This window comes from Aythya ferina (assembly GCF_964211825.1).
Source record: "Aythya ferina genome assembly, chromosome: 1".
Lineage (NCBI taxonomy): Eukaryota > Metazoa > Chordata > Aves > Anseriformes > Anatidae > Aythya > Aythya ferina.
The window spans coordinates 114,333,819-114,357,879 of record NC_140296.1 but is presented as its reverse complement, the minus strand read 5'-3'; the positions used below and the strand labels follow the sequence as shown (position 1 = coordinate 114,357,879).

At 40.9% G+C, this 24,061-nt stretch overlaps 1 protein-coding gene across 2 annotated transcripts in view; it reads left to right on the top strand.

Annotated features, from left to right (window-relative positions):
- The window catches only part of LOC311443770 (uncharacterized protein), a 57,236-nt gene that overhangs the window by 1,852 nt on the left and 31,323 nt on the right, over nt 1-24,061 (top strand). For both annotated transcript variants that reach the window (XM_084534231.1, XM_084534232.1), the window contains exons 2-3: nt 535-606; nt 944-1,003. In XM_084534231.1, the coding sequence (XP_084390357.1) occupies nt 535-606; nt 944-1,003 (132 nt within the window). The remainder of the gene's footprint in view (nt 1-534; nt 607-943; nt 1,004-24,061) is intronic.

Genomic DNA, 24,061 nt, shown 5'->3' with positions numbered 1-24,061 from the left:
ATGCTTTTCTAGCAAGCTTGAAATGAATCACCATGTGACTAATCAGCTATGAGCCCACTAGCAGAAGGCTGGCTAAGCACTGGTCAATACAAAATCTGCCAATTGCTCAAGCACAGCAGAAGTTAGGCAAACAGCTACTGTCTTCTAAAAATTGCAGCCTGAGCACTCTCACTGCTGTTGTTGACAGATAATTTGAAATCTGAGGGTTTGTGGGTTTTTTCTCTTTATGAAGCTAAGCTCCACAAATCAATGTTGCTATGGAGAAGTGCCATGTAATCATCAAGGGCAGACGATGAACTAATTAATTGTAGAAATCCAACTGTAGCACTGACGATACCCCTGGGACAAGGAACAGTTACCGTTAAATTCGATTGGGCATTTTCAGGGAACCAGTGTTTCCTTGAATATACTATAGTGCTGGCTGATCAACTGTGACAAATGGAAGTTCAGGTCATGAAATGTGTGTAACCAATGATGCAGATGCCCAGCTACTTATGCCTGAACAGGCACATCTGACTTCTGCTTTTTGTACAGATTTGGGGAAAGGTCCGGTTTTGCCCAGAAACATGCATGCATGGGTTTGGATCACAAACTGTTCAGCTGAAGGTGTGTAGAAACTGTTATTTGATTGATACTTTATTATTGGTCTAGATGTAATATTTCAATGAAAGGAACCTGTTGATTGCAATGTGTTTTTTATATAATGCCTCTCTCTCCTTTCTTGTCTACTATATTCAGTTTTGGCTAGGAAATCCATAGTCCTGTCTTCCTGTTCTGAGCTGCTTGAAAAAGAGTAATATTAAGCAGCAGCCTTTAAGATGTTTAAATAGAGGCATTACTTCACAAGAAAGGAAGAAAAACAGCTCTGAAAATGCATTAAAAATAATATGGGGAACTGCTTATGAAGTGTGACTTCTTAAGGTTTTAAATCTTGTTACCACAGAGTCACTGATCAGTTTGATATCAAGAGAATGGTGGAAATCTCAAAAGGCTGGAGAAAGAGGTAAGAGATCAAGTTGTTTTCAATTTGAAAAAGTTATAGTTGCTAAGGTTAGCAATTCAGCATGAGAGGCATCATTCCTGGCTCTGATGGCTGAGAGAAGAGGAAGGTGGGAGATATCATAAATTGCACATTAGTATTGTATCAATCAGAAAGGAATTGGATGCCCTTTCAGTGTACTGTGTGCATCCCAATGTGTAACCTCATCAGTCAGGGCCAAAAAGGGCAGAGAGCCTGTGTTACCTCATGTTTGGAGACTCCTTTGAAAGGAAGACACAAACTTTCTTAAAAGGATGCGGAGACGTGTCCTTTCTGGATATAAATCTGAAAAGGTGAGTGTTGTGCTTGGCTTGGCCTGATCAAATCCCCCACACCTCAGTAAGAAATGTTAATCTGTAGTACAGCAGGGCCTGGCTTGGTAGTGTGGAAGAATTGGGAAATTAGCATTTCTGAATAATTAAGAGTTCCCACTAATCAGGCCTGTGAGAAGTCTTTCACAGTGCCATGGCATGTCAAGAGAGACACTGGTAAGGCTATTCCAGGTGCAGGATAAACTGAGTTTACCCACATTTGCCAAAGGTGCATTTCAGCAGCTGCTTTAAGTGCTTGGAGCTTCATTTCCAATTCAGAAGGTGGATTTGTAAATGCCTAATGAGATCTGTCTGCTTTCCAGCTGCGTGTGCTGCTGCAAGTACAGCTGACCTGTCTCAGCTCTCAGGTGGCTCTGAGAAGGAAAGCAGGGCATTAGTGAGGGGGCTTGGCTGTGTTCCCCCTCTCCTTAGGTGGGCGAGGAAGGGAGACTCTGCAGTGGGGTGCTGGAGGCTGCTGTGGACCTGCAGATAAGGCTGCTGTGGGCTGCCCTTGAACCTTAGGGAGGAGGACAGCCTTCTGAGGAGTGTCTTGAGCAGGTACCTTGACTGGACTGTGGTCACTGGGGGGGAAGTGTATTTAACAGGAAGGGTAGGCCTGTTGTGCATGGCACTGCTAGGCCACAGCTGGGAGCCCTGGGTGGTGTGTGTGTGCAGAGTGATGGGCCTCAGGTGGCAAACCTGTTGTGCTCCTGCCCTTTTCTTCAAGGGGAAGGCCTATCCCTTATTGTAGTGAGGTTGCTGGCCTGGATTAACTAGCAGTTTGAACCAGCGGAAGAAAATGCTGCTCTCTCAAGACTGCTCTCTCAAGACTGTTCATGGTATTAGTGCTTGAAAAATAAGTGTATTTGTAGTGAAGTGCAGCTACGGGGCACAGGAGGAGAGATGGCATTTGCGGAGCAGCAGACCCTTCAAATTGTAGGTCATCTTGCTTCTAATAAATTGCTTTGACATTGAAAGAAAGAATAGCAAATGGCTATTTGCTATAAAAGACTAGTTGTCTTGTTTTGACCGAGTTGTTGAAGTAGTGCTGAAGGAAGCCCTGCCGAGGGAAGCTCATTTGCACAGGGTTGCTGTTACTTATCGCCTATAGCAATGATCTCAAATATTGGAGCAGCGATTTCTGGTACAGCACAAGGAAGGATGGTGCTCGGGATTGAAGAAAAAAGTGGAGAGTGGAGTCATGGAAAGGCTTTCGGGTAGTTCAGTCATAGCCACTACATGTGAATGCAGACAAATAACAGAATAGGAAATCTGCAGAAGGCAGCTGCTTATGGATAAAGAAAAAACAGTAACAGAAGTCAAACCAGCATGGTATGAAAATGGATATAAGGAAATGGGGAAACTGTAGTGCACTTGTGCTGAACAGTGGATTGAAAGGGTTGAATGTTTCTGTTGACCATCAAATAAATGTGAGGGTTCTAACCAAGGTGCAAGTGCTGGAAAGCATATTGCCAGTTGCTGACACCACATTGGTGCTGTCAGAAGAGCTCTGAGTTGAAAATGAGAAATTAGCTGTTCTAGGTGAGGTAATGGAAATCTTGAACACAACCTACAGCCTCATGTGATAACGATAGCAATGGGAAGATGCTGTCACTGCTGTTGTCTTGTCTGAGATGCTTGTACCACTGTGACTTCTTGAGTATAAAACAATTGTGTTAACATCTTGCTGCACACCACAGAGATCCTGGAGTTCCTCTATCTCTTAACCTGATGCTATACCTTGTCTCAAAGCAGTTCAGGCAGCTAGCAGGCTCGCAAAAATGTGAACTGAAAGTTCTCAGGAATCCCTTAGATTTGGTCTTGCATCGTAAGTTCCTTAAGATTGTTCTCAAAACCAAGTAGAGTTGCACTAGAAGGCAGAAAAAACAGAACTGGGCTAGTCTGTATTAGCAGAAAGAAGTTGCTCACAGAAACAAGTGGAGTCATAAATACAATCAGGTAAAGATGATTTTTCCCCCCTGTTAACAGGTAATTACTTCTTGTTCTTGGCATAATTATAGTCATTTTACATCTTAATTTGACTATAATCAATGTTTCCTTACCCCTTTTTTTCTTGAAAAATAAGAAAATATCTTATTACTATTAGCTACTTATTACTATTAGGTACTCAGGTGGTCTGTTAATAAGCCTGAATCTGAAGCACTGAGGTCTTTGTCTCTATAATGGTCTCTATAATGAAGTGGATGTTTGAGTTCTGAAGCTCACCCATTAGTACATGTATCCTGTTTACAGATGCTACATGTTTGACAAAATACCTACATTCATTTTGACTGAGGAGAAAAAAGGTGCTATTTTATCCATTTTTAAAAGATGCCATTTTTGTAATACAGAATTCATCACGTGTATTTGTTGATCACAATTGTGATCACCTCCATGGGACTACTAAGGATTTAAGTCTTTTCTCCAACACTTCTACTTGATGTCAACTGCTTAGATGGAAATCAACTCTTCCCACTGTAGCTAACCAGCTTGTTATAGGTTCTTTCATCCTCCTGCTTTACTCAGCTTTTTTCATATTTCCTGGTCCCACCACCAGTCCTTTCCCTGAAAAAAAAAAAAAAAAAAGCAAACAAACTTCTTCATCAGGTTATAGTCTTGCCAATCCAACTTCTACGTTTATCCCTGTCATGTTTTGTTGCTTTTTCATGCAAGGCATCACTGGTTTTATTTCACTGCCCAGACCTCAAGCCTTTGCTACAACAAGCTGTAAACTCCTTCCTCTTCCTGTCCATTTGGTCACTTTGCACTGTAAGAAGCTACGGTTTTAACTTCTCAGTATAGATGCTGGTTTTTGAAAGAGGCTGAACCAGTCCCCCAGCTGCTACTTCCACCACACAGCAAATCCAACTGTTCATCTTACTTGCTGTCAGGAGTCTGACAGGTGAATCAACTCCAGTCTAATTATGGTTGCTTTGGGGGGCTGTTATCTTTCAGCGGGGTTAAAGACTTGCACTGCAACCACCTGACTGCTCAATCTATTCACTGGGCATCAATGACTGTGTTTAGGCAAGACTGATCACCTGCCTGGCATTAGTCTCCTGTTTGGCTGTATTAGGCATGTTCACTCTGAAATCTCTACCCATTAAAACTTGGGCCTGATATTCATATTCACCCAAGAATTAAAAGATACACTTCGTAAAGTCATCTCAATATGATAAATTCAGAGTTCACTGTTGCTTTCTTGACAAAGAGTAGACCCAAACTAACTAACTGTCAGTGGAAAGTCTGGTCTGCAAAATCTGTCTTCTAGGGAGACCAGTAATTACTGAGAGAAGGAAATAGAACATAGGCTTGAGCAATAAATGTCTACAGAGTTAAATTCAGCTAGTTAAGCTGGCAGGAATTAATCTGTTAGAATCAGAAAAATACTCTGTACATTGGTAATTCTTTAGAGGACTAAAAACAGGTCTGCCCCTCAAAGTACAGAAATGTCATTGATATGGTAGTTTGTCAGGTTCTATGTTGCTGCACAGTAGACAGACTCTGGCCAAGAAATGTCAGACCTTGTACTAAGTGCATTTAAAAGGGGGTTGAAAAAAAGATGTAATAGGAAAAAAAAAATCAAGTTTTTGTGGGCAGTTCTGAACCTTTTCAGAAGTTATCATTTCTTTCCTCTCAGAGGGTGTGTGGCAGAAAAGCTAAGCACATGTTGGTGGATCAGATTTATTCTCCATGAAGAAGCTGTTAAAAGCTTGTTGGAAATTACAGGAAAGTGCTTTAGAGGACAACAGTGTCACCAGATAATGCATTGTCTGTATAGGTGTTGGGTTCGAATGTGAGCCTGCTACCTCGGAGCTTGATTTAAAATCTCCTTCCCTACCAAAGAAACAAATCTATTATTTTGATTTGTGTAGGCTTGAATCTGTAACAGTCATTATCTCTCCTAAAGCTTAGCAGAAGTCTGCTAAATCAAGGGAACCCAGTATGTGATTGCTAGCGTGTAGGATATGGTGGACCCCATGGGTGATACCCATGGCAACCGTGCAATATTTTAGAAGTGTGAATTAGCTGTCCTTCAAAAAGTTTCCCTATAATCTCCAGTGAGACTTCTTATTTTTTTTAATTTAAATAAATCTTAGGTGAATGGCACACTTGTCATCTCTCCCACTGAATTATTTATTCACTTCCAGCACCTACTTGCTCATTTGAAATCCTGTGCTGTCACGTATTCATCAAGGAAAGCGGTCTTTGTTCAGTCTGAGAAAATGCTCAGACTCTGCATATCTAGCAGTATCCTCTGCCTGGGAAAGAGGATGTTTGAGAAGAGAAAGCCCTCATTCCCCTGACCCCTCCTTTGGTCTCTTAATTAGACTCGGAAGCTGAATAAAACAAGCATAAAATTTGGCACAGAAGAGCGATGGACTTGGGGTCAGAATGGAAGTAGCATTTGGGCAAGCGTGGAAAGCCAAGGCACTGATAAATTCATGTGCATCAATATTCTTGTAGAGTGATTACAATAATTATGTAGAAATGTCAGGAAAGGAATGGCCATGAAAGAACAAACCTGATACATGAAAATACTCTTGTATGGTTAGTTGTGGGGATAACTGGGTAACAGAAAGGCTTTGGGGTTCAAATTGTTGATGTTGGGAATCCTACTCTCTGGTGCTTTATTACTAAGTGGTTTCCCCAGAGGTTTTTGGTCTAAACTCTGAACCTGCTTTCCAGTTTTCTGCAAGTTTGTCTTGATATAGACGCATTTACTGTATTTCTGGCATTATTGGTCTTTTTGTCATTTAAGCATTATTTAAATAGCCTAAATGTCTGTTCCAGATCCTGCTATTTTCTGATGTTAAAAGGATGTGTTGTCCTTGTGAGTCAGCCACGTCAGTTCTGTTTCCATTTCCTAAATCCTCATGTGGCAAGGAAGAAGAAATTTTTAAAATGAGTAGGTAAGTCCCTAAGGACAGTGATTCTCCCCAAACAGCCAAGTGTTCAGCCTCTCACGGAAGCGACACTGCTGCATGAAACCATCAGGAAGAGGTCCTGGTGGATGATTTAATGGGTAGTGTTTTGTGGCCTTTTCCTGTATTATATGATAAGGTAGGTCCAAGAATGAGCTGTCTTCTTTTCATTACCCTGATGCTGTAGTACCATCCAAGGCAAGAAGACGAGGGCTTAAATGGTGTAGTTTGGAGGGGCTCAGGGGAGAGAAATCAAGAGGAGGAACACAAGGCTCAATGTTCTCATTGCTTTCATGTTGTCATTTGAGTGAGGCTGATTGTTGCATATGTTTGAAACTCCAGTGATCTCAGGACATAGGTTTGAGGGAGGCCGGTCTGCAGGCTGACAGCCCATACTGGTGGGCTGCAGATAGCCCAGGGTTGCTGTGGTGTCGAAGTGCCTGGCATGCTTGTGGATGAAGTTACAGCGTGTAAGCAGGCTTGTGGCACATTCGGTTACATGAGTAGGAGTTGAAATGAGGGCGTTAATAGTCAACCTTGTCAAATGGCAACTGTCAAAAGACAGAATACATCCTACATATTTCCTGCATTTTTTTTCCAAGGGATTCCTGCCTTATTGGGAAAGGTGATGCCATCAGTTAAGTTTTATTGACACTGAAGGTACTGTTTGTATACTGGGCTTGCAAATAGAGGGTTTTTTCGTATGATGATGGTCTAAGTCTATTTGAATGATCTTAATCTAAGAAGATAGGTTGATATACTTTCCATTTGAGCTTAAAAAAAAATCCTGGTAGAACTGGAAATCAGAAAAAATAAATATATATATATATAATTACATATATATAAAGTTTTATATATATATATATATATATAATATATATATAATATATTATTATATATATAATATATATAATATATAATAATATATAATTATATATATTGGCATAACAGCATTGTAATACAGCTTCTACCTATAGTTAGTGGCCTTTTTGGTGTGCCAGGTATCCTTGCCTTGCCAAATTACAGGTGAAGCATGCCCGTAGGCAGAATTGGAAGTTGGCAGATCCTGTCTCAGAGGCAAAATGCCACGCAGCAGGTGACCAGCAGTGCATTGCCTCTGAACGAAGCCAGGGCTCCTGCCTAACCCGCACTCAGCGTGCTCAAAACTGGAGGCTGCTGCCTCACCCAAAATGCCACAGCTTCCACTGGCGTCGTGTGTCACTTCAATCTTGTCACAGTCTGTCGGGCACATGCGATGTGGCAGCAAAGCCCAGAAGCTGCTTTGACAGATCTCTATCCTGAAGCTATATCAGGAACAAATTTCAGTGTAGGGAAACATGCCAAAAAACTGCAGATCGGATTGCTCATACATGTGGTTGCCTATGTCGTTGTGAAGTCGAACAGAACTGGACACGGAGAAACCATTCAGTGAACTGTTGCTCAGGCTGGGATGAGTTTTCCTGTAAAACCTTTGAATTAATTTCTGGGGAAGGAAAATAAGTTTCAGTTACTGTAAATAACGATAGAGAAATCATAACAAGTCATTCTGAAGTCCAGGCACATCTTGAAAGGGATGAGTCTTTGTGTCTGGCTTCTTCAAAATGATTGTATTAATACCCAGTGCATATTGACATAATCTCCAGGAAGTTTTCCAGCAGTGCTTTATCTCTTGCATTTTCAGATCAATAACACAAAATTAGACACTGTAAAACTTTTTTTTTTTTCTTCCTAATGGCTATTGCTGACTAGCTCAAAAAGGATTCCAGTAAACTAATCTTATTCAGAGATTATTGTCTCTAATTGGGAGATGCTGATTAGTTACAATATGTTAATGACAATTGAGGAGTCAGACCAGTAGTCAGATCAAGAGATGTAAACAAATCTAAATATAGGAGGTAAAAAGAAAGTGGACAGTTTGAAGCCCATTACCAAGGGCATTGCTAGCACAGCCATTGGAATACATGGGGAATGGTAATAGAAATCATGTGCAGTACAAAAATGTCAGTAAAATACTATCATTGCCCCTTACAGTGACGAATCTAACAAGTATCTTCTTACTAAACACATTACCTGTGCAATATACATTAGTGTAAGGGTTTGTCCACTTGTTGTATGTGATTTTTTTTATGCTGAAGGTCAAATTGGCTTCTTGAAAATCTTCATCTTCTCTTTGCTCTTTTCCTTCTGTTTCATTTTTACCATTAGTAGAAAGGATCACAAAGGCTCATTTGAAATGTTGTAACCTCAGAGCATGCATCCTGTTATCTTGTTGTACAGCATGAGCAAAGGCAATGTATAGGAAGCATCTTTGGTTTTGACATGGCTTAGAAGTAGTGCTACGTCTAGATAACTCTCTGTAGTGTCCAAGTGACAGGGTCCAGGTATAGCCAGATGTCTTAGTTGTTGTAGGTCACAGATGACTGAGGCTGCTGATAGTTCTTTCACAAAACACCCAATAGCCTGGGGGAAGTAAGAAGTGCTAGCTACAAAAAATAAAGTCAAAAGCCTGGAAGAAACAAAAATCCAAATAAAAGTTGGTTTAGAGAGAAGGAACAGCTGAGCTGCAATGCCAGCTAGTAAATATAGTGGTGGAAGGACTGTAACTAGTTTGTCCCTGCACAAGCAATAAGGAGCCAGAGGCTAAAACATGAGAAATGCACAGCTTTGACAAAACCACTATTTGCCAACCTGACCCAGCATTACAGAAATCAATACATGTAAAAAATGTGGTATCTATGAACTGTGCTTTCACTTTATGTAAGTGAGGGGGTTGTATGGATCCAGATGTTGCCTTTGGTTCTTTAATATCTTGGAGAACAGTGGAGGACCCGATATGGAAACCTTTTTTTCCTGAAACTGCATGAATAAATGGCTTTTAAAGTTAATTGCACCTTTCCTTTTGGATATTGTTACTGTCTGTCAACCTCTGGCATCATTGGAATAGAGACAGCTTGCTAGGTGCTATATAAATAGCACAGAGAAACCTTGTTTTCAGGAATAATTTCAAGAGGATTTCTGCTTCTAATTTGTTTGGTGATTTAACAACTCCCAATGTATCTGTGTTTTCCTGGGCTTTTTGTAACCCCACTTACAAATTTGAGCTGTTGTGATTTATTTTTTGTAAGGTATTCTCTACTGCATGTTCTCTACTGCATTCACCTGAGTATGCACTTGTACAACTTCTTGTATCTTGTTGGCTTAATATATTAGGAATCCCCGTTACATCACTATGTAAAAAATGTAAGATGGTTTCCAATTCTGTTCTGGAGTCATGTCTTTGGCTCTTAAGTTGTGTCCTTTATTCCTTGTGCAAGCTACTCTGCTGATAGTTCTGTAAGTGTTATATTGAAGGGAAAAAAATGGAGTATGTCCTGAATGCCTTGCAGTTGCAGTAGTATACACACAGCATACAACAAATACTTCTGTCAATACTTGGGCTTTAAGTTCTGAAAGGGATGCATATATGCTACAACTTTGTAAAGGACAAGGAAGTAATGTGGAAGATGAGTTTCCATGTGAATTTAGGACTTATTAAAAAAAAAAAAAAAAAAGTATGAGAGGTCCACGTCAGAAAGTAATCAAAACTTTGATGCGCTATAAAAGTGTACGTCTGAAATGTTCTTGGCAAGTAAAAGTATTACCAGGCAGTACCTTAACAGTTTTCCTTGTATGGCTCTGCAAGAGAAATGTGGCTGTTGAAAAATTTAACTGTGAGCTTGTGTTAGCTCAGGTTGCCTCACATGGGCCCAAAGTTTGTGCAGCCTCACTCAGAGATAGCTCAAAGCAGTCACCCTGCTTCAAGAAAATACTCTAAGGTAAGCATTTGATAAAACAATGGTTCTTTGAGTGCTGGAAGAAAGATGTGTTCCTCTAAGCTTCACCTAGAGAATGGAGCCTTCCTGAACTTGTGCTTCCATCTCTCCTGCTTAAGAGTGCTATTTCCAAGCCTTTCCTCCCTCAGACATAGCATCTGAAAATAAATGAGCAGGATCCTAGATGAATCAGTCTAAAGGAAACCTGTTTCCAGAAAGAGGGTGTTCCTCTGTAACAACTGGTAAATAGGAGAATGATCTAAGTACATCAGTGTGGGTGCTGTGGAGGATACCATAGGGTACAATTAGCTGGCTGGTGCTCAGAGGTTGCCACTTCTGAAGGGTAGAGCAGGTTGTCTGAAAAACTTGTGGCACCAGTGTAGATGATGACTTGATTGAGAAACTGCTGTGTGTGACTATAAACAGCAGATGAAGCGGGGCCCTGGACGCTGAAGCAATGGGAGGTTTCCTCACTCGGCCCACGGGTTGTATTCCAAGTGGGTTGATGTTTTATTGTAGCTATTTCATGGCATGTTGTTCAAACCAGTGGGCTGTATGAGGGAGTTGAGGAATGGTGATAACTCTCGACAAGCTGTTCTAGACCATGGAAAAAATTGTATGGGTGTAATACGAACTTAAAGGATCAAAGGACTTGTGGGTGTAAAGGGAGTAATTTTGACACCAGAGCTCCACTGAAGGGAGACAGAAGGTACTCATTGGATAGCCACGTGCCCCCATAAGCCAGAAATATTTGTTCATTGTAGGTGATGTTTAGCATTGTAGATACAGAAGAAGATTTAGTACTACATTTTCTGAGTGTTACTTTCAGCATACGCTGTCTTGTGAAGGAGAAAGGAAGATGTTAAGGCAATAAGACAGATGTTAATCATAATTTTCTGTCTTGGATCACTGTTAAGCAGCTGTCTTATTCATTGCTTCATTTCCACCAGGGGCCGATGATGTGGAATTACAGTACTTTTATAGCAGCATCTGTCTGAGCCCACTTTGGAAACATTGGCTCATTAGCAGGAAGCCACTCAAAAATGTTCCACCTTGCTTTTCTGCGGCTTAGCATAACCAGGATGTAGACAGCACGTTTTTTTCCTCTGGAACTGCTAAAGTAAGGACTACTGTTGAGCTTTGTGCATGTTGGTCATGCACCATGGGATCGGGACCACAGCATGTGACAGACTGCGGCTTGATTGCAAGTGGTCCTGGGGGGTGAGTGGTGTCTGTGTGTGGGAGGGCCCACACAGCTTGACTGGAAACTTAAGATCAAGCTGTCTCATAAGGTTGCTGTAGTTAGCTTTTTCCAGCTGGGTTATTCATGCTAAGATCTCTTTTCGTATTACAGCATGTGTGTTTCCCCCATTACTTTCCTCTTCCACCCTTGTGAATCAGCAAAGACTCCATAAAAAAAAAAAAAAAAATGCTAGGGAAGTATTTGGAGGCTTTTAGGGTGAGGAAGGGATAGAAGTGTGTGTTAAAATTAATAATTGTTCTTTTTTGTTGTTCTTTGTCAGCAATGGATGTTGTCAGCCTGCTGTTGTGTCTGAACCTTAAGCACTAAGCATAATGTAGACATAAGGCCGTACCAGTCAGCGAGGTGTCTGGCTGAAATGTGGGCCCTCACAGGCAGGTTCCCAGGTTGAGGTTCAAGGTAGTGCAGTTGAAAATTTCAAGACATACTCTCAGTTTCTGAAGCAAGAAGTTATATTCTACATTCTCCAGCAAGAAGGTTCCTGCTATAGTTATCACTGAATACTGTGTGCAGTTCTGGTCTCCACAGTATAAAAAGGATGTTAAGGTCCTTGAAAGTGCCCAGAGGTCAATGGAGCTGGTAAGAGCTGGAGAGCGTGTCCTTTGAGGAGAGGCTGAGGGCACATGGGTTGTCTCATTTGGAGAGAAGGAGGCTGAGATGTGACCCCACTGTTCTCTGCTGTGTCATGAGGAGGGGAAGGGGAGAGGGAGGGATGTGCTGCTCTCTGCTCCTGGTCACAGATGACAGGATGTGTGGGAAGGGTACAAAACCTTCCTGGGGTAGGGGGGGGTGTTGTGTTCAGAGTGGACATAAGATAAAAAATTACTTCAAGGGTGGTCGAACTCTGGAATAGGCTTCCTGGAGAGGTGGTTGATGCCCCTTGCCTGTATTCAAGAGGCAGTTGGATAATATCCTCAATAATATGTTTTAACTTGTATTTGCTCTGAAGAGGTCAGGCAGTTGGACTAGAGGATCTTTGAAGGTCCCTTCCAACTGAACTATTCTATTCTGTTATTGTATGTAGTCCAGGCATGCAAACAGCTGAGTGTTCTTGAATGTGTTGAAAGGAGGATTTCAGCTGCTCCTTATACCATCCTTTTTAGGAAAAGAAATCATACATAATGTCTGAAGGGCAATCAACACATGTCAGTTATAGCACAGCGTAATTGCTGATCCACTCATGGCTAGATGTGACACTTGCACATATTCTGGGCATGCATGATCACTGAAAGTGCTTACAGAAATGACCGTGTCCCTGTGCTAATATGTGTGTAGGTTTAAATGACAGACCATGCTGGAAAGCAGGTTGTAGGCAAGGTTGAGGTAGGTGAACCTTCCCCTCTGCTTAGCTCTACTGAACCTGAGTCTGGAGTCATGTCTAGTGCTGGGGTCTCCTGTCTAGCCCAGGAGAAGAGGAATATGAATGTATTGGAGCAAACTCAGGAAAGGGAGACAAAGATGTCTAAAGGACTGGAGCATCTTTCAGATGAGAAGAGGCTGAGAGATCTGGGACTTTAAAGCCATGGGAAGAGAAAGCTCTGGGAGGATCTCATCAATTCATATAAATATCTGAAAGGGGGAGTGAAGGAAAGTCAGACTCTTTCAGTGATGCCTAGTGGCAGGACAAGAGACAGAAGACATGAAAATTCCACCCAGTTCCATAAGAAAACACTTTTTTTTTTTTTTTTCTTTTTCTTTTTTTAATGTGAGTGTGGTTGAATACTGAAACAGGTTAGCCAAAGAAGTTGGCCAAGTATCCATTCTTGGAGATGTTCAAAGCCTGGCTGGACACAGTCCTGGGCAATCTGCTCTAGCTGTGCATTGTAACCAATAGGAGGGTTAACTAGATGATTTTAGAGACTTTTTAACAATTCTGTGAAAAGAGCTGAGTTGTCTCTAATAGAGAAACTTGAAAGAGGAAAACTTCATTTGAGTAGAATTTGGATTAAGGGTAATAGGCTTAGCTCAAAAGAGCTCTGGCTTTATGAATGTATGCAACAGTAGAGGGGCTTTTTTTTTTTTTCCCCCAATCTTCATTATTCTACAAGCTGTGTTCAGTGGTGATTGACATAAGGTTATAGCAGTGCAGATCCTGCTGGGCGTAGGATTTGTTCTTCAATGGCTTTCTTCTTTCCTCGAAGATCTCAAAAGATAGCTGTAGGCAACTATGTGCTTTCTCAAGTTAGACTTCTGTGGGTTACACCAAGTACTCTACTGTGCATATTCAATATCTATGAAGGGTTGGTTTTGCCTGAACATGCACATTTTTCTCTGCCAGAAGGTGGTAACATCTGATTCTCTAAACTACATTTAAAAAAAAAACACTATTTCATTTGGCTTATGCTGTCGGGACTTGATTTTTTTTTTTTTTTTTTTTTTTTCACAGCCTAGTAGATTAAGATTCACTATATTTAGTGTCTGTGACAGCCAGTTAGTTTAGGCAAAAGAGAGAAATCTGCAAGTACTTTCCAGACTTCAACTATTGCCCAGGAAGCACCTGGGTATTCAGGAGAGCAAACCAGACCATCTGCTTCCCCTCCCACTCATATTTGGAGATGGACAGTGAGGGAATACTTGAAAAGAGGTGCGAACTTTTGTTTTATAGTCTACTAAAGTTGCAGTTCAAATTTTCCTGGTGCATTTCAACACAAATGAGGGCAATTTTGACTGAAGTTTGGCTGAAAAGTTGTGCAGTGTAACCTCAACAAGGTGAAAAATTTCAGTAGATAAAACCTTGTCGTAATGAACACACATGATAAATACGTAGACATTTCCAGCATTGTGAATCCAGCCAACAGCAGAGAAAACAAGTAATTGGCTGACTAACAAGGCTAATAGGTGTACATTCAGGAATAACATATGTCTGACTGTCCCGTTGTACTGGGTCTGGCTGGAATGTTAACTTTCCCGGCAGCAGCCCATACAGTGCCGTACTCTGCACTTGTAGCTGGAACAGCAGTGTTATTACACCAGTGTTGTGTCTACTGCTGAGCAGCAGTGGCACAGCATCAGGCCTTTCTCTAACCCTCCTAGGGGGTGGGCAAAAAGTGAGGAGAGAAACATCACTAGGGCAGCTGACCTAAACCAATCAAAGGGATATTCCATACCATGTGGTGTCGCACTCAGCAATAAAAGGTGGAAACAAGAAGAAGAGGGGAGGGGTGGGCTCTTGTTGAGAAGACGTCGGTCCTCCTCTCGAACACCAGCTACGTGCATTGAGGCCCTGCTTCAAGGACGTGGTCAATCATCGCTCATTTGTGGGAATTAGAGAGTAATTTCTTTCCTCTGCACTTCCATATAGCCTTCATTTATTTTAGTTGTTTGTTTTCCTCCCTTCTTTTTATTTTTCCTTTTCCCCTCCCTTTTCCCCTTTCCCTTTTTATTTCCCCTTAGTTAAATTGTTTAGTTCATGGTAGTCTTTATTTAATTATTATAATTATTTCCCTTTAATTAAATTATCCTTATCTCAACCCATGAGGTGTTCTTTGCTTTACTTCTCCCCCTCCTCATCTAAAGGAGGGGGAGTGAGAGAGCGGTTGTGGGGTTTAGCTGCCCAGCACGGTAAAAACCACCACACCCGTGCTTGGTGTTTCCAGAACACCTACTTCTAAGGGGCACAACTTCCCCATTTCCAGCTGCTAAACGCAAGATCTCCATCACTTTGAATCTGATCTATGTTTGTAGAAACAAACCCAGTGATTCTCTGGAGCAAGTGTTGCTAATTGAAGCACTCAATGCATTCACATCCATTTATAGCTGAATTTGTGTTTTTTTTCCAAATCATCTTTTAATTAGCTCTCGAACATTTGCTTTGCCTGTGATGTGATGTAATTGGTCTTGTGGGACTGGAAGCAACACAGAAGTGCATGGTATTTTTGTGGAGTTTCAGCCTCTGAAAACTTGATGGCACTGAGATGTGTTGTTAGTCTTCTGCAAGACTGGGGTCTATTGGTCATTATAGCCCCATAGCCCACCTTGCTTTGCAAGGCTGCTCACTTCACAGGAGCTCAGGACTGATTTTTATCGGGCTTCACCTGAATTTCTTTGCCAGTGTAGAGCTTTAATTTAGTTTGAAAGAATAATTTCTTTAAGAGTGGGGAGGCTATTGCATAACTTGCTCTTGCTTAGATTTGTATAAGCATGTGGGAATACCATTATTTTATATTGACAAATATAACAAATAGTTATTAATGAAATATTTATGGCTATGGCATAATGTAGCATAGAGGAATGTAGTAATGGTGTGATAGGAGATGCCACCAAAGAGGATGCAGGATGTGATGTAGGGAAGCAGAGGCACAGGGAGATGACAGGTCAGAGGATGGTTCTGGAGGCCTCAGAGCTATCAGCAACTCAGATGTACTTGGTTAAAGAAATGCAGAGCTTGACAAAGCCAGTTTTAGTGGTAACAAATTAAAAGAACAGGTATCAAACATTTAAGAACTCCATATGCATGTATATGGCAAGTCAGGATATAATATTGAATTCTACCTCAACAAAGAAAGATTAAGGAGTAAAACTGTTAGAAAGCATATAAGAATCCTTGAGTATATGCCCTGGAGATAGAAAGAAGAAGCTAACAACAATATAAAAGGAAGGAAAATTAAAACAACACAACAATCAGAAGCATTGTGCGCCTCCTGGCAAAGGACTCAGGATGCTGGCAAGCTGTGTTCCCCACAGCTGACTCTCAAGGATGACTTACTGTCATACTTGGGAGCTGGAGGAACAGGGGAAGGGAGAACATAACACCAGAAAATGCTTTTGTATAGCAGTCCTTAACTGTATTACTGAGATGTGCACTGAATTATTTAGGCAATTTGGACTCTGAAGGTTAGTATTGTTGTAACTGAACTATAATAACAGTTTATTGTATTTTAGTTAGGCTGTTAAGATTTTAATTAGTCTAACAATAAATTCTTGGCTTCCTAAATGAAGTATTTCCCCTTTTGCCCATAATAAGGTTTTGAGTGCAATAACTTGTCACATAGGTACTACAAGAATTGAAGAATGATTGTGTTCACAGAAAAACAAAGGACTGTGCAGATGCACTGAAAGAAAACATGGAGAGAAATAGACAAAGCCAGAATGATCTTAATCCTGATGACTAATGATAGAATGCTTGCACTGTATTACTTAGGTTATTTTAGCAATCTCCTGAGAAACCCAGTGGGAGGTGTTTCTGGTGATGTATGAAAGATGCCAAAAGAAATAACCGCTGTCTGAAAGAATTTTCCTTCATTAGGTAAAGCAAGGATATGATGAGGGGAAAAAATATTCAGTTGAGATAGCTTGTATAATCCATGCCAATTTCTGCTCCTAGTTTAGTTCATAGTTGATTTGCTGCATACCATTTGCAAGGAGGGGAAGCACTAAAGGCCTGATTCTTTAATGTTCCCAGTACTTTCTTGGTAAGTTTTTTTTCCAGCTGGGTAGTTTCAGCAATGCTATGGAATTGGGAAGGTGCTGCAAAGCTGGGATAAAATAGTGACAACCACAAATTTAATCAAAGCCAACTGCGATTAGGTGCAACAAGATTGTAAGAAAATGTGAAGACTCAACCAATGCAGTCTCTGCTGTTTCTCACCTTCTTGAGAAGTACTATAACTACAGACCATGTCTTTCTCCTGAAAGCACTACTGTGAACAAATAAAAATAGCTGCAATGTTTTAGGATGATTTAGATGCTGCATACCTGCTGCTGGCACCTGAGTAATCAGTCAATCGTATCAAACAAATTTTAGCTACATATCGTGGTGAATCCTAAACAGCAATGAAAGCCTACCTGTTGTGTTAATTGGATGCAAAATAATGCATTAAGCTTTTTGGAGAAGCATAGTTTTATGCTTTATAGCTTTTCTGGTTTTCACTGAGACACTTAACTGAAACTGATAAGTGCTACTTAAGGTCGTAGGGGGGTGAAAGGTTGCTTGTTTACCTTGCCTGACTGCTGCTCCTGCACAAGTAACATATGAAGCTGGCAAGGATCTGGAGGGGAGCACTTGTCTCTGCTGTGGTGAGAAACAGCTTGTTTTCAGTGATGTGTGGCAGGCTGAGGTGGGATACATCCTATACCATGCTATCTAGTGTCACTGGCTTTTTGAGGAGCCAATAGGAGAAGGACCAAGTATCCTTCTGCTCCATGGTGGCAGTCTCTAAGCTTAAGGTAGGCCCCAGGAGCATCACTCTTTAGTGATGGGGGACACCAACTTCCCCCCAGGAGGGGTGTGAGCATCTTATTTGGCTTCAGAACACTGATTCTGCAAAAGGGAACAGCTGTTGCCAAAATATGATAATTACACTGCTGGGGCAAATGGTGCTTCACTCACAAATCCAGCCAAGACCCATGTTCTGTAGGTCATGCTCCATGGATTAAATCTCCATGGCTTGAGTATGGAGCTTGAGGCTTGGAAGGGCCACTAGGATGTAAAACTGTCATCTTGGTTTACAAAGCAGGTATTTACCTAAGGCACAAAGGAATTGTCCTCCCACCAACTTCCCAATGCAGAGATGGACTTGTGTGCCAAAGCTGTGAGGTGAGTGTGTGCTCCTCTACTATGAAATGAGATGCTGACCTCAGTCTGGGGTGAGGGGATCTAGAGTGGCCTTCTTTTTCATTTTCTTTAATCTATAAAAGAATTCTACCTTCCAGTGATACATCTGTTTCGCTTGACAAAGTTGACAGCCACTGTGATCGAGCATGTTATTTGGTGCTAAAGGAATGCAGTATAAGAGAAAAGGGACTTTATAACTGATTATTAATCCCTTGGTATCCACAGGTGCAGGTAGGTGGTAATTTGGTCTCCTCCATGGCATGAATTATTCACAGATTTGTTAGAATTTATAAGTAGACATTGAATAACTCTTCTGTAGCCAGATGAGATGAATGACTGAATCAAACATGAAAAACAAGAAACAAAAAAAAGCCTATGTTCCAAAGTGAAAAGTCAGTACGTATTCTCACAATGATTATGGTGTTTTTCTTAAAGCTTTGGCTCACAGTAATCTGTCTAGTGAATTTGAGCAAGAGGAAGGGTTCTAACATGCTGGAGGAACCCTGATGAAAAACATACCTGAAAACATGACAGGAATAAATGAACTTGGTGTTCACCAGCACTTGGAGGATGGAGTGACATAGGTATCTATTCCCCCTGCAGACTATTTCTTGGAGGAAGAAAGTCTACTTTACAGGGAGATCGTGAATCCATAAAGTATAACTTTGTCTTCAGCTTGAGGGGTAGCACTGATGTATTTGGAAGTTAGGATTATGTTCTGATGATTTTGGAAGTCAAGAGATGAAATGCAGTCCAATGACCCTTGGCTTTAAATTCCAGCAGATGATAGTTACTGGGTGCATTTGTGAGGGAACAGTGGGAATCTGGCATGACCTACAGTCACCGCAAAATGGTGTCGTGTTTGAGTAGAGTAGCAAATTCTGTAAGAAGCCAGAGGATGCTGTGCCTGAGGGATAGGCATAGGTCAATGCAAATGCCTTCATTCTTTACAGTAATAACTTGGATATTTTTAAATTTCTTGGTCGTCTTCCAATTTTCTAAGAGGCTGGGACATATGGGGTCTGTTCTGCTCTTTCTCTTTGTTCTGCTCTTTTTGTTTTTGAGATTCATTCCTTCTGGATATACAGGTAGTTCAGTTATCCACAGTTTAATCACTGCCCCTCTTGGTATTACTACCATTTTGTAATAGAATCTGCTTTGCTTAGAAGTGCTGTGGCTGCTTGTCTTTGCCACTTCATCTTCTGAAGACAAAGATGCCAAATAAGCAATAGTCATGCTTCTTTGAGGCCTACAGGGATATGTTAAATCAGAGATGTGCTTGATGATGTGGATTTCCTTTTAAAATAGGTGCACGAAAAAGCATTCAAAAATTAGACATACATATTATAACTCCTTCCCAATGGTGTGACAACTAATGGGAATAAAATTTGGGAAGTTTTCATTGCTGGATGTCATGTCTCCTATCAAGTAGACAGCATTAATAAATCAGCTCTTTGAAATATTGAGAGTCCTTTTAAAGTGTGAGGATACGTTTTTTTTTTAATCTAGTTTTTGATAGCGTGAGATCCAATCTCAGATTAGGTAGCTCTGCATCTTCATTTGTGCAAATTGCAGCAAAGGTGGTGTACCCCACAGTGTAACTAGAAGTATTGCCTATAAAGATGCTTGATGTCAGTCTGCCTCTATACTTAGTACTGTTTACTCTTCAAGCAGCATGACGTATTTGGATTTCAGCATCACACATGAGAAAGAGAAGGATCAATTGGAAGAAGCCTTGAGGGGGAAAATAAGAAGACGAGGTCTGGATAACTTGTGGCCACTCACAAGCACCTTGAATAATTGACTGAGAGGGAATGCAATAGCAACCTTCAAATATGTAAAAGGATACTGCCTTGTAAAAGAATATACATACATTTTTATTCCATGTCATTAGTGGATAGGTGAGAACATGTACTGCTACAGAGGAGAATCTATGATTCTGTGATTCAGAATGGGTTCCAGTAAAGTTAGCTGATGATGAAGATAGAAAATCCACAGTGGAAGTGGCATGCAGAGGCACAGCTTTTGGATTCTGTGTTGATGAAAGTTAAAAACAAGCCAGGCAAGAGTATGTCTGGACTATCTATAATTAATAGATGTCATTAACTCTGCCTTGCTGACTTCATTCCCTCCTTTAAAATTTGATATGGTATTTCTGCATTATATAGAATGTATTTTTCTGTTAGAACATAGTTGGTAGATTGTGTGTTCAATTACAGTCATTTGTCAGTAAATTACCCTTCATGTTCTGTTAGTAATATTATGCAGCTCTAATACGTGAAGGCCATAATGCATAGTGGGAGTTTTAGCAGGTTATGAAAGCCTGTAGGAAGTCCTTATGCTAACGAGTCTATGGACTGAATGTGCAGGTGAAAAGTGAGAGACAGAATCTAATAATTTTTGTACTGGGCCACATTTTCATTAAAAAGATCTGATCTGAATGATATCTTATGAGTCCTGATATCAATTTGCTGTTTGAGTGGAAGGAGCTTCTAGTAAGGCTGAAGATGACAGGTTTTACATGGTTTCTTTCTGGTTAGTGATAGATTATAGCTGAAAAGCTTACAAAAATGGAACTCAGAAATTGCTGAGAGAGATAAGAGGAAGGCGGTTTTGCTTGTATTGAGTGAGAAAGAGCAATGCAACTTGGCCATGTGGGCTCTGTGCTCACATGTGGTGTGGCTCTGTGGGGGACATAATTCTTCAGCCTGTCAAAGCTCAGGATACAGCAAAAAGTGCTGATGGAACTATTATTCTTTTTATGGACAATCAATTTGTATGGAGCCAGAGCCTTTAAATCTGGCTAATTGTGGGTTGACTTGCAGACAAACACCACCGGAGCTTTAGGTATTTCTGATCTCCCTGAAGGATCTGGGTTTCCTTTATAACATCCTAATTATTAAAAGCTATGCTTTTTAAGATTGCTTTTAATTAAATATACTTACTTAGTTGTTTCCTGGCATATGGATTTCCCAACTCCAGCCAATAATGGATAGCCAGCGGAGCCCAAGCAGACTGAAGATGCTCCTGAAAATCATTTAAATTGTTTCAAACGGATCATCTGATAAATGCATTGGTGTACTTTTTCTATATTCCATATAGAAAAGTCAATAACAATGATGACACTCAAAGACTAGGCTGGCAGCCCCTCTTTTTATATGTGATTTCACTGCTTGTGATTCCAGCTCAGAAAGATGGTGCTTAAAATTAAGGCTATCTTTCTCAGGAATTATTTGACTAATTTGCAGGCCCTTAGGGTGCTACCAAAACAGCACTTTGTAACAGGGTAAAGAAACGCAGCCCTTGGTACTTGAGACAAACTGTGGGTAGAATACAGCGCTCGCAGTATCTTCATTTGGCACAGCTGCCCCTGTGTTGGCACAAGCATCTGATGGACAAATGTTTCCAATCCCGGAGAGGATTTTCCATCCGCTTCACAACCTTAATTGTGAAATGGGAGTGAAGATTGCCACTGAAGCCTTCTTGTGATTTCATTTATTTGTCTGACTGCACCTTAAGCAAAGACTAACCCCTGAGCAACACTTGTACCAAGTCCTCTATGGAGGAGAAAAAATGTGGCTTTGAATAAAGGTTTTGTCACTGGGGATTGTGTGTTCATTGTAACGTGGAGAGTTCTGTCTGCTACTTTTTTGGATCCCACTTCCTGGACAGTTTATAGGTTATATACAGCTACGATGAAAATGTTGCTTTAAGTTCATCTTAGTAGGGGAAATATATAAAATAAAAAAAAAAAAGAGTTTTGTCTACTCATCAATACACCTCTGATGAAAAGTATGTTATTCACATCTGGGCATATATGTTGAAGCCTTGGCTTAAAGGCCTTTTGCTCTTGCTTTAAATGTGGGGAAGGGAACAGAAGATTGGAGAAAAATAAATTGAGCTTGATTTTGGCAGAACTGTATGTTGCCATTTTGAGTTTTTCTGCAAGGTGACTAAAATGGAAATAAAAACTGTCTCTATTCTAATGTAGTCAGTAAATCTGCAAGAAATTTTTTTTAATTTTCAGATTTCAGGTAATGACTGCACCCAGAAGCTTTGTCAGTCATTCTTTGATGTTTCTTCTCTCCTATTCCCCAATATTAAAACTCTAGAATTCAGTGCTGCTTTTCAGGCTTTTCTTTTAGTACTGAATATGGTACTAATTACAGGGATTTGACAGCTCTTATGCATTCATCGCTTGTACTTGCTCTTACTTTAGATATTTAACTTAGTTGCAAAATAATTCTTCTGGAATTTGTTGTTATAATGATTGCCATTGACAACGTGGCATGGTAGTTCTCATGACATTACATTAGGGAAAAGTGATAGTAATATAGCTCTTGTCTGAAAATGTAGTCATCCAGAGAATATCACAGGGGTGTTGGTGAGAAAAAGGAATATCAGAAACAAGGTCATAACAGATGCTTTGGGGTGTTGGCTGTTGTCTTATGTAATGGGCTTATGCCATTTGGCTATATTTCTTTATAGAAAGAAAGGAACAAGAGGTGTCATGCAAAAGAAGTTATAGGGAGGATGGATGAAAGCAGAGGAGTGTGAAATGATGTCTTTGGGAATACTTGGAAGCAGAACAAAACCACATGGTGAAGAATGACATCGATAGCTTTTATGTGACAGAAGAGCAAGAAAATTCTTTCAATGGGTAGGCTGCCTATTTCAGCTGGATGAATGTTTTCTTCATGAAAGTGTGATGCTTCAGACAGTGAAATGGGATTCCTGAAAGTTTAAGTGTAACTATAGCTATCTGCTTCTCCACTGATGATCTGATCCTGATTTAGTGACCTGATGAAAGGCCCAGAGAGCAGCAGTGACCCAATCTCTGAAGCTGAAACAGGAGTAAGGCTGCTCTTGATGTGAGGGTGACCCCAAGCTGGGGGGAAATGGTAGAGTTCTTCAGTGGCCCTAAGGTGATGCCCAAGGAGCCTTGGGCCAGCCACAAGCACAGACACTGCACCATGGGGAGCAGAACAGGGATCCTGACCAAGACAAAGCAGTGTATTGACTGTCACTTCAAGTCAGCAGACTGTTTCTGGCTTGGGATATTTGTATGTTGTTTTTTTTTTTTTTTTTTTTTTGGGGGGGGGGGGGAAGGGGATTTTTCTCTCTCTCTCTCTTTTTTTTTTTTTTTTTTTTTTTTAAACAAGGATCAAGGTTGTCTTCTCCACCTACCCTTTCTGCTCATCTTGTGTGATCGTTAAGAAAATAGAGAATCATAGAACTTCCTGAGTTGGAAGGGGACCTGCAAGGACCAAGTCCAACTCTTGTGTCCATAAAGGACCACCCAAAAAAGTCAGACCACGTGTCTGAGAGCATTGTCCAAACACTTCTTGAACTCCAGCAGGCTCGGTGCAGTGACCACAAGCAGACTGAATATGGAAAAATGGGGTAGAAGAATGCATTGCATGACTAATTTTGTTGTAAGAACCAGCAAAATAAGCGTTTGTATGTTGTGTATGGTGGACTGAACAGAGGGTATTCTTGGCAGGTTAGTATTGCAGTGCAGAGGAATGCACTCTCTGCAAGACTACTGGGCATGGGGAAGGAGGGCAGTTGATGCTGTTAATTTTAGGACTGTCAGACTCAGGCTTCCTTGTCTGTCTGCAGTTGAGCCCTTTGTTGCCTGTGCCTGCTGGTGCCGTATGACTCCTGCGGCTGGGGAGCACTGGGAAGCACCTTGGACAGCGCCCGCCTTCCCCCATGCCCTTCCTCCGGCCTCTAAAAGTTATTTCCAAGCCCATACGGGCAATGATCGATCTTGACAGAGCAATCCCTGTCCTAGCTGCTGGACCACTGAAAGTAGTTTTTATCTCTTAATTAGAACTGAAAAGCATTGCTTCTTACTCTTTGGTGGAATCAGACATATTTCCAGGAATCATCCAACTGTTCTAGAGACAATTTGATATCTCTTCCTTAAAATGAGTTTGCACCTCCTTCATAGCAATTAAAACCTTCCATATTTACTTAGCGGCGGTGGTGGAAATGATCTCTGCATATCTTAAGCTGTCAAAGCATGCGAGAGCACTATACAGAGATTTCCCTGGTGTCTAAATGCTTTCACGTTGGCCACAAGGGAAACAAGGGAAGATGGAAGTGACTTATTCCTTGTGCTGCCACAGTTTAATCTGTTGATAAGAAACTCATC